Genomic DNA, 11,229 nt, shown 5'->3' with positions numbered 1-11,229 from the left:
CCATCTACCCGCCTGGACTGGAACTAAAATTTTACTATAGTATATGCTTGACCTACCCCCACCACGGCCTCCGCACCTTTATACCTATCTACACTCAACGGTTTAACTATGCTATTAGCCAAAGAGACACTTTTATTTCGAAGATAAACGGAGTTTATGCATTGTGCTACGTTGAAGAAAAGCAGTCTAAATTTACAGGACGGTCTTAACTGTTTAGATAATATTGATCTAAAGGAATAGACAAATCATAGACATTTCTACTTGTTAGGAATATTTGAGATTGGTCAATTCCTTTAGATCAATATTAACCGGTTTACGACTGTCCGTGTAGACGCAGTCTATTGGTCGGCGTCTGCTGTTCGCTATCCGTTACATTTGTTCTGAACGAGCCCGAAGCTTCTAATTGTAAGCTTGTCTTTAGTGTTCCATGAGTTTTCTAACCAACCACGGATCATCATTTTTTCTGTAGTACATCTTATATATATATCCGAAGTCTAATTGATCATTGGCTGTACAGGGATCGTGTTAAGGTTTGTTTAATAAGTGTACAGTCGTGTCGAGAATATATTTTATGACGAATTAACAACCGTAGAGCGTAATTAAGCCGGAGTGTTGAGTTTATTGTATACGTAGCAGATTTCATCGTCTACATTCTTCAACCACGATCAACGTTCCGGCACTTCGAGGCCGTTTAATGTCGCTCATTCGCCGCGTGTCATCTTCAAGTGTACAACAGCGTCAAGTAATACTTTCGATCGGTTTAGCCTTTTGTGTTTCGCTTCTTTCTGTTACAAAGTAAAATATTTTTTTTTCTTTCATATAGTAAAGTTGCAGTATTTATTTTTTTTACATTTCTTATTCTTGGATACCAAATCGTGAATATATTTTTTCTGCGAATGAATTTTAAATCTCTAAATTAACGTTCACGTTACGAGTTCACTTGAATAATATTTCTAGTTCATACATTCCAATTCATACTCATTTCTGTTTTTATTATATATGCAATTGATTTTAAAATATATGGCATTTTAAAATTCTCACATGTAAAACTTGATTTCTGAGTAATTTTTGTTTATTGTGCTGATATCTAAATTCTTGGCATTAGATCAATGTTTATAATGACTTAAAAATGACCTTATATACTTCTATTCAAGTTGTTTCACACAATTCATTTTTTATGCAATTTTTGTCTTTCAAACTGCTATTTGCTGAAACCAAAAACATGTATGTAAGTTGTATAAAAGAAAGCATTATGGTAGACAGGGTCTTGACTCTAGAAAGGATATACTTTCTACTATCCCACCTATCTCTTTTAGGATCAAATAATTTTGTAAATCATTATGTTATATTCTTTGCTTTTTGAAATAATTGACTTTTGAATTAAAAGTTAAAGTATAGCATAATTAAACAGTTTTCTCGGAGTCATCATTGATAGTTAATGTATTTTCTGTTATAGTAAATTATTTTATTATTAGTATTTTTTAAATTTTGGAGTGATGATTCTTGATACTTCTCAGACACTAAAAAATTGATTATAATTTAAAAGTTATATTAGTAATAGAAAATTAGTATCATATATTTGAGCTTTATAACAAGACTAAGGATAGGGTGAAATGTCTAATGCTACTTATAACTATTATATTATATTTAATATTTCCTTATTATTGTTGATATATTATGTAACCTCTGCTAAGAGAAATATATTGCAATGATATTAATAGTTTGTTCTGATCAAGTTTAGTATATTGCAGTTATCTCTGAACTGCTGACAATTTCTTTATTAAAACTATATGCAGTCTAATAACACCCTTTTTGATTTATATGATCTTATAAAACAAGCTTTGGACGGAAAAGCATGTTTATAAAGATACCGTTAGAACCATAAAATACTTTATAAACTACAAAGCTTATAATAAGGCTTCTGTAAAGAGATCTCACAGATTTTTTGCCCTTAGATTGTTGTTCAGGGATACATGTATCAAATATTGCATATAATTTAAAATGAACTGTACAAAAATATCATTGTTAAAAGTTTAATTTGTTTAGGGAAGTTAATAAGTCATTCATATAAGTTATATTAGTGTAGTTTATTAATTTATAAAAATTTTGAAGGAAAAAGATTATTTTGAATAATTTTATATTATAAAGAATGTATGAGATAAACGATTTGATATAGTTTATCTTATATTATTAGAGTTTACACACTGCCATTTGTTATATAGAAATTTATACATTATCGCACACATTGCTGCAGACTTCATTAGGACACTGTGTTGTTTCATTTGATATATGCCTGAGATCATTTATATGAGGTTTTATGGACTATGGATATTTTTGTATTTAATATAGCATACAATGCAACTGAAGATTATGATCCATATTTTTAATATTATTTAAAAAATTATTATATTATGTATTTTTAGAGTTGAGTTATGTGTGTCATTTAGACTTTGAAATAATGAAGTAAGGAGCCTTTAACTTTTAACTTTTATTGGAAGTTGACCATGCTCTTCTGTGTAGCTTCATGTTTATAATTATTTTCACCTATCACATGAAATTTAGAGTTAAAAACGGAATAGTATGTACTCAATGTTTCCAAAGAAATTTAATTTTTAAATTTTGGGTTTGCAGGGCATGAGAAACAAATATTGAGGTAAAATAGAAATGATTGACTAAATTGCATTGAAGTTCTATTAAAACGAAATGTCTTATACTTTTTCTTTGTTATAAAAATATGAGGCACAATGATTAATTAGTGTGCTTAAAACTATCTTATAATAAGTAATTTTGGTAACCTTCTATTTCATTAGTAGGTATACAAATTTTTAAAAATGTGTATCTTTGAAAAGGTGTCTTCTTAGGTCAGTTGCATAAGTATTATGTGTCAGAATACTTATGGATCCAAACAATGAGGGGTTTAGTTTTTCTGAGTTTTCCAACTATTACCACTGATTTAGGGAAACAACCGAGACTTATGAAAAAATATTTATGGACACTAATAAGGAAAATTAATGAAAAACTAATGAAGTAGTATTTTCTTGCACTTATTGAATATTACTATTCTGATTATTAGTATTATTAATACCACTGGTGTCATTAGTGCCATTCATTCTTGCCAAAATACAATTGAGTTGATTCTATTATCTATATCAATATGCATGGAGAAAGTATCAGTTCTCATAGGCCAATCCTTTCACATTAACATATGGTACATGTAGAAAAGATAATTTTGTTAATTACTTTTAACTTGTCATCACTCATAATACTATTGAACAGTTTATTAGCACTCATTAATTTCTGTCAGGGCTCATCAGTATCCATAAGGGTTTTCCCATAAGAGAATGACGTTTCTGCCAGAATCTCTTTGAGAAATGAAATAGGTGTGTTGACTGGAAATGTAGCCACTTATAGTGAAACTTCCCTACATATGGCTTTTACAAAATTTGATTTTTTCTGTATGTATGGTAATTGCAAGTTTAAAGAAGTGAAAAAAATTCTCGACATGAATGTTTACGGCTAAACCTTACATACAGTGTAATTTATAATTTTTGAACCAGTTGGGATCGTGCTAACTCAAATTTTAAGTTGGACTTGAGTCCCTGATCTCAATTTTCCTAACCGTAATCTGCACATGCGTCTTTCATTGGCTCAGATAAGCGTGTGTAGGGAAACCCTACTGCGTTTAAGTCTGCGCACTACGACCCTGATTGGTAGAAATTGCAGCACAATGGGAGAGCTCCACTCGAGGGGAAGTTAAAATTTGAGAGGTTTCACTGTAACTATAATGCGTTGTCAAAATATTCATATCTCATACTGTCAGCGTTTAAATGAAAGAAAAAGCATGTATCTGACCTAGTGCAGTGTATTTCAATATATTTGCATGTGTGGTATATGCAATGATTCGGAAGCATAATTGAAATTAAATATTCATGTTTAGTAATGGAAATAGAAAAACTTTATGATTTTTTGTCAGTTCGTGTAGTTCAGAATATTTTTTCTGCTATATTTTACTTGGTTAGCTTTTCTTTTTAAATATTTAATAATATTTGTAATTAGCCCTTTGTAACCCATTGGGAACACTCTTCTCAGAAACGCGTTTAAAAGAAATTCATTATTTCGCTAAAAATTAAGATATATTCGTTTTATTTTCAGCATAAACAAACGACATTCTTCCACTGTCTATAAAAAATTTGAATACCCGATAAATATTGTTGCATTTATTAACTATAACTTCATAACAATATTGTGTGCTTAATCAGTTGTGTAGTCGTATCACGAATAATTGAAACAAATATCTAATACATACTGAAATAGAATATAAAACGCACTATGTTCACTTTTTTCTCAAATTTGAATTGCTCATTGATGTGATGAGTTTTTTTGGGTATTTTTGATATTATAAACAGATTTTCGGTGCGAATAGTTTAATTTAAAAATCTCCATTACATTCTCTGACGTGAATGGCGTCTCTTGACTTTAACGGTAGTTTTGAATAGAGTAAAAATTACGACAATTTGTTTCTGTCATTCGGACTGCCTGACTTCAATACAGTTGCTATCTTAAACGTCGCACACGTAAAAAAAAACTGAAGTCTTAAAGGGTTAATACTAAACCCATCGACAAGTGTCTAACGGTATTTTTAAGGGGAAAAACTAGTCATTTGACCGGCGGCGGTAGGTTTAATGTTAAACTATTTTATATTCATTTGTCTTTAAAAGTTTTAAAAATTTATACGACCGCTTAGAAAAAAATTGATTTTTTTTTAAGCGAGTTTGACATGTTTTGTGTTGTAACCGGTTATTAAAGGAAGTACAATTTTTTTCTATATAGTAGTTTCATTCTTTTCGCGAATAAATAGTATAATGCCATTCTTACAAATATTTGCTACATAACAAATTGAATCAAGCCGAAGATCAAAGACGTACATATAAATTGTATAATTTATTTCCATACTTCATATTGTTTAAATATAGTTGTAAAAAATTAAAAAAATAATTCCATCTGTCTTAATTAAAAAATTGTAGTAGTCATTACTAATGTGAAATAATTGTCGTATAAAAATTTCATGAATTTTTACCGTTCAGAAGTCGAAATTGATGACGTTAATTTAACATGACAAGTATATTTGTATCGTGTCATTTAGGTTATTTTCACTCCATATATCTCAGAAACGGAATCATCCATCTTTTACCAATTTTGCACGCATAAAGACTACGTACTTGCCAAGAACATAACAAAATTTCAGATTGGTTAGTTGGATTTGTTTTGATAGTCGTACCCCTTTAAGGGATCAATACACCTGGGATATAAAAAAATTATATTGTTTCTAAGAACTTTTCGCAAATTTGGTTTAAATAAATTTGTATCTTAAAGTTTAATTCTTCTTTCGGCTACACCGTTCTCATATTTTTTCTACAGTATAACTTTAGCATATATGCTAACACATATGTGTATTAAAGCTCTCTAAGTGACAAACTGTAGAATCGTGAAATATGTTTCTGTTCTCTAAAGATTAAATACTTTCTGGCAATGATTAATTCAAACCTGAAGAACATCACATTGTTTAACATATGAATTTTCAGTTTGCATTTTTGTTTCAGCTTTGTTTTTTGATTGTGAAAGTAATATTAAAATGATCCTTAACTTCGTGTAATATGTTGTCACCTGCGTTTAAAGAAAAAATTAGTTGTCAATTTCGTTATAATTATCTACGATTTCCATAGTAATTGATAGACACGATGGTCGTCCAAGGTCCTAAATACCCTGATTAAAAAAAAATTGCAAACTGGTAGCCGCCATTTTAATTAATTTAATCACACGCTACGGCAGGCTTCATGTTAAATACTTTTTGTAATGATTAATTTATGTAATATCGCTAGGAACACCAATTGTAATTGTTAGTTAAATACGGCTTTATAAGCAAGATAATAAACATTTTTGGGGAAGTTTCTTATTCTAGTACAATAAATAATAGAAGGATTGAAATTATATTTTAATTCATGTTTATACATATAGTTAATTATTGTGAATTATATTGACTGTTTATCGGTTTAAAATTCATATTGCAGTATGGTTAAAGTATTAAATCTAATTGTTTTTTATTAGTATTAGGTATAATTATAGTCGATCCGCAAGTTCGATGTATTTTTTGCCAGATCAAAAACAATGGAGTCCAGCAAGGCATACGTGTCACCGGACACAATGTTAGTTATAAAGTATGCATGATTTTGCATTACATATATTTTGTTTTTCTATTTTAGCATATATTTACAATAGTTTATGAAAAATCACGTGTAATTTAATAACGATTGCATTGCTTGCAAACTGTTAAAAAACATTAAACTCATGGATTGACTATATATGACTACGTACACTATAATTAAGTTTTAAACAATAATTTTATTGATTAGTTACTGAACATTTTGTGCATTAATTAATGTAATTGTGATCTAATAACCTTAATATATTTTTTGCTATAAACATTAATCATCAGGAAATTTTTCAGATATGTCAGAATCAGATTTATTAGCTACTGACCAGATTGATGGGCTTGATGGACTTGAAAATGGTCAGGACGGGGATTCTGTTATGCAATGTGACAGTGTTAAACGAGAATTCAGTGAAGCCAACATTGATGACCCGGTTTGTGATATCAACTATTTCATAAAAATGCTCGAAGGAAATGGCAAGCGAAAAAATTGTTTTGATTCGTAATTTTTATTGTATACTAGCTGTTATATATTTTTATGGTATACAGGGTTAGGCGCGAGAAACAGAACACCTAAATAACTTTATTGGATTCAAAGATACGGAGTTCGCAAATATCGGAATTTAAATGATTCGGAAGGGCGCCCATGGTTATCATAATATTTTTTTTTAATTTCATTTTTTACCAGTTTTTTCAAGGTTATCAGAGTTTTTTTAAATGGAATGGCACATTTTTTCTCCTTGCATATTGTAGCCGGCATCCAAACGAATCCAACCATGTAACATTGTATGACCTTCAGATGACCTCCAACCCAGAAATATGGAATTAATACTAATTCGACGTGTTAGAGATTTGGCTTTATTTCTGTTACGCTAAATGTTCAAAATTACTCCCTTGCACTGCGATACATTTGTGAAACCGTGTAGTAACAGAATTTACTACTCTGTAGTTAATTTCTAAACAAATCGATGCACAAGCCCTGGTGATTCTTTCTTTCATGTTCTCTGCAGTGGTTGGTCGTTTATGATAGACTTCGTCCTTCAGTTTTCCCCACAGATAGAAATCGAGGGGAGTGAGATCTGGTGATCGAATCTATCATGAACGACCAACCACTGCAGAGAACATGAAAGAAAAAATCACCAGGGCTTGTGCTTCGACTTCTTCAGAAATTAACTACAGAGTAGTAAATTCTGTTACTACACGGTTTCACAAATGTATCGCAATGCAAGGGAGTCATTTTGAACATTTATCGTAACAGAAATAAAGCCAAATCTCTAACACGTCGAATTAGTATTAATTCCATATTTCTGGGTTGGAGGTCATTTGAAGGTCATACTATGTTACATGGTTGGATTCGTTTCGATGCCGGCTACAATGTGGAAGGAGAAAAAATGTGCCATTCCATTTAAAAAAACTCTGATAACCTTGAAAAAACTGGTAAAAAATGAAATAAAAAAGAAATATTATGATAACCATGGGCGCCCTTCCGAATCATTTAAATTCCGATATTTGCGTACTCCGTATCTTTAAATCCAATAAAGTTATTTAGGTGTTCTGTTTCTCGCGCCTCACCCTGTATATTATACAGTAACGTTCAATTGAAGTGCAACACTTGAATTTTTGTATATTTCTGTGAAATTATGACCGATTTCAAAAGAAACCAAAGACATATTTTTTAGGAAATTTCCTTCCCGTTCGAATGGTAAAGGTTTTATCCCGATCGGATACAAAATGGCCGAACGGCAGAGTTTGGAGTGATATAGTGCATTTTGGAACTTTTTGAAAAGTGCGAGAACTAGTAGTTCCGGAAGGAAATTCATATTTCTAATTATGGCACTAGAAAGAGCATTCCTCGGTAGTCAAAAAACATCCTCATTGAATCCCTGTAGCATCACTCTAGGGGGGGCTACACCCCCTTGAAGTGAAAACAGTTAATTGACTATAACTTCCGAACGCGCCGGCCAATCTGGTCCAGTTTCTGCGTGATATCATCTTTAACGATACTGCAAATTGTCATAATTATTGTTTTCGGAGATGATCCCCGCACCCGAAGCTTCTCCGCCATTTTTCGTTAGGAATTCGATGAAATTGATACTGAAAATGGTCACAAAATTATTGTTTTCTGAGATGATCCCGTGACGGAGATCTCGAGATATCGCAAGCGCACCCGAAGCTTCCCCGCCATTTTTCATTAGGAATGCGATGAAATAGAAGTTTTATATTTACTCCACGTAGTAGCTGATTTTCAACGATTAAAACGCGATTTTAAACATCCAAAAATGAGTTTGCTAAGGGGTTAAATATTTCATTTGAAAAAATGCCTAAATTTTACGAGTTTCGCTCGAGGCGCTCGTGGGACTACTACCCTACCACGCGCGCCAAGCATTTGTCCCCCGAGTAGTACCTCGAGTGAAACTCGCAAAATTTAGGCGTTTTTTCAAATGAAAAATTTAACTCCTTAGCAAACTCATTTTTGGATGTTTAAAATCGCGTTTTAATCGTTGAAAATCAGCTACTACGTGGAGTAAATATAAAACTTCTATTTCATCGCATTCCTAATGAAAAATGGCGGGGAAGCTTCGGGTGCGCTTGCGATATCTCGAGATCTCCGTCACGGGATCATCTCAGAAAACAATAATTTTGTGACCATTTTCAGTATCGTTAAAGATGATATCACGCAGAAACTGGACCAGATTGGCCGGCGCGTTCGGAAGTTATGGCCAATTAAGTGTTTTCACTTCAAGGGGGTGTAGCTCCCCCTAGAGTGATGTACAGGGATTCAATGAGGGTGTTTTTTGACAGCCGAAGGATGCTCTTTCTCGTGCCATAATTAGAAATATGAATTTCCTTCCGGAACTACTAGTTCTCGCACTTTTCAAAATGCACTATTTCACTCCAACCCCTGCCGTTCGGCCATTTTGTATCCGATCGGGATAAAACCTTTACCATTCGAACGGGAAGGAAATTTCCTAAAAAATATGTCTTTGGTTTCTTTTGAAATCGGTCATAATTTCACAGAAATATACAAAAATTCAAGTGTTGCACTTCAATTGGACGTTACTGTATATATATTTTATTTTTCTAAAATGACTAGGGAGCCAAATTTTAATTCTTTTATGTATTTTCAAAACAATCTCAATTGAAATATTTATTGTTTATTTTCTGTATATCTATTTTAAATATAATTGGAATCTAGGAACTGGAGGCTATTAAGGCACGAGTAAGAGAAATGGAAGAAGAAGCTGAAAAATTGAAGCAACTGCAATCTGAAGTTGATAAACAAATGAACATGGGTAGTCCTCCGGGTATCAGTAAGTTTCATTTTATTATTTTTAAATGTGTAGTCGAAATTGGAATTGAATTTGCTCATTATTTCATGCCTTTAATTAGATTTTTTAATTCTACACTCATATTTTAACTAACTTACGATAAGCTGTAATTTTAGATCCGCAAGTTAAGATCTTTATTAATGCAATAGGCAAACACCATAATTAAGTTGATAACTTCTTAACAAATATTGATAACACTGTTATATTTTATTTTCGTTTAACATGGAAAAAATCAAGTAAGTTAGATCATGATTCATTTTCATATCTGAAATTGCAGATATGTCCAAGACACATTTTGTACATATATCTATAATCAGGAATTCCTGTTTAAGATATGAGATTGAAACAAATAGAAATGCATAAACTTGGAATCAAACATCATGCAAGAATGCATAGATTTTTAAGGACTTTATGTGGTTTTTGGATCTCAAACTATTGTAGAACTTATTATATCGAATTTTTTTTTCAATTTTATATATTAAATCTCTTATTTTTATTTTGTTAAAATTTTGGTATTACCATGTTTTTTATTTGGTAAAGCTTCGAGTGAACTCAATTTTAGTTGAGGAAATGTCTTGACTTCGATAGGAACATCTCAAATAAATCAAATAGTTCCTCATCTGTTTATTCATAATGACCGGTAGGGCTATGCATATCTTTTTTTTTTACATAATAGTTCATATTAAGGAGGTTCGGTAATAATATATAATCTAAGATAGAATTATTCATTTGTTGTATATATTATACAATAACAAAATCTTCACCTATGCACAATTTTGAATATGGTTTATCGTATAGTTTTTGAGATATGAAAAATCTGAAAGTATCAATTTCTACGTTATAAATATACTCAACCTATAAAAATGAATAACTTACAAATTCAATATTTTCATTTTCGTACAATGGAATGTAATGACATTTGACTCGAATATCGTGGTTATATTACATTTTCACTCATTTATTTTTGCACCAAACATTGGCATCTTTTTACTACCTGTTTAACCTGTGCTTCCTTATTAATATTATGATGATCGTCACTGACTTACCTTATGATATGTATTCCGAGCGTAAGACGATAGTCTTCAGATATTAATTATTTTTTTCCTATTGGGACCGCTATTTACCGATGGCGGCGCTTGTATCGTTAGAAAAAATGGTGGATATTGGCTTTCCTATTCAAAGTTTAGCGGCCGTTAAGCCGCTTACGGAGTGCTTGTACTGCACATCAGTGATCTTCATTCTATTGTTTTTTTTGTCAAAAATACCTACATCCTTGAACACAGCATTTTTGGCAGAATATTTTTATTTTCCTTCTCTGAATTTCTTCACATGAATTCATTTCTCGAAAACTTTCGAAGCAAGTATTAACAATTTTCAAGTTGCCGCGAATCCAGAGAGCCAATATTAGCCATGTTTTTTGGTATGCACTCCGCCACCAGGTACCGTATTCATTCTAGCGTCTCCAATACTACAATTTCATCACGTAGCATCGTGTTAAGAATTTTCAGGCTTGCTTACGGACCTTTTAATCATTAATTGTCACTTTAAAAAAATGAAATATTAGAACAGAGGCATATTGAAAAACTTTCCGTCCTTGTTTCAAATGCAGATTTCTCATGCTAATCATCTTAAGATCTGAAATCTAAAATATGTAATGACTTAGAGGATTTAAGAGATTAAGGGGGGGGGGGG

At 31.6% G+C, this 11,229-nt stretch overlaps 1 protein-coding gene across 5 annotated transcripts in view; it reads left to right on the top strand.

Annotated features, from left to right (window-relative positions):
- Positions 1 to 406: 406 nt before the first annotated feature.
- Positions 407 to 11,229, top strand: part of LOC107266009 (polyadenylate-binding protein 2-B) — a 46,520-nt gene continuing 35,697 nt past the window's right edge. Inside the window, exons 1-3 of one of the 5 annotated variants that reach the window (XM_015736034.2) lie at positions 407 to 530; positions 6,506 to 6,642; positions 9,405 to 9,519. In XM_015736034.2, the coding sequence (XP_015591520.1) occupies positions 6,508 to 6,642; positions 9,405 to 9,519 (250 nt within the window). In that variant the 5' untranslated portion in view covers positions 407 to 530; positions 6,506 to 6,507. Of the gene's footprint in view, positions 796 to 6,505; positions 6,686 to 9,404; positions 9,520 to 11,229 lie in introns of those variants that run through there. The other 4 variants (XM_015736030.2, XM_025083257.1, XM_015736031.1 and 1 more) reach the window with 4 other exon arrangements.

The sequence above is a fragment of the Cephus cinctus genome, unplaced genomic scaffold (genome assembly GCF_000341935.2).
Source record: "Cephus cinctus unplaced genomic scaffold, Ccin1 Ccin1_scaffold0272, whole genome shotgun sequence".
Taxonomy (NCBI): Eukaryota; Metazoa; Arthropoda; class Insecta; order Hymenoptera; family Cephidae; genus Cephus; species Cephus cinctus.
The sequence above is the reverse complement of the archived record's forward strand: the minus strand, read 5'-3'. Positions and strand labels throughout refer to the sequence as shown.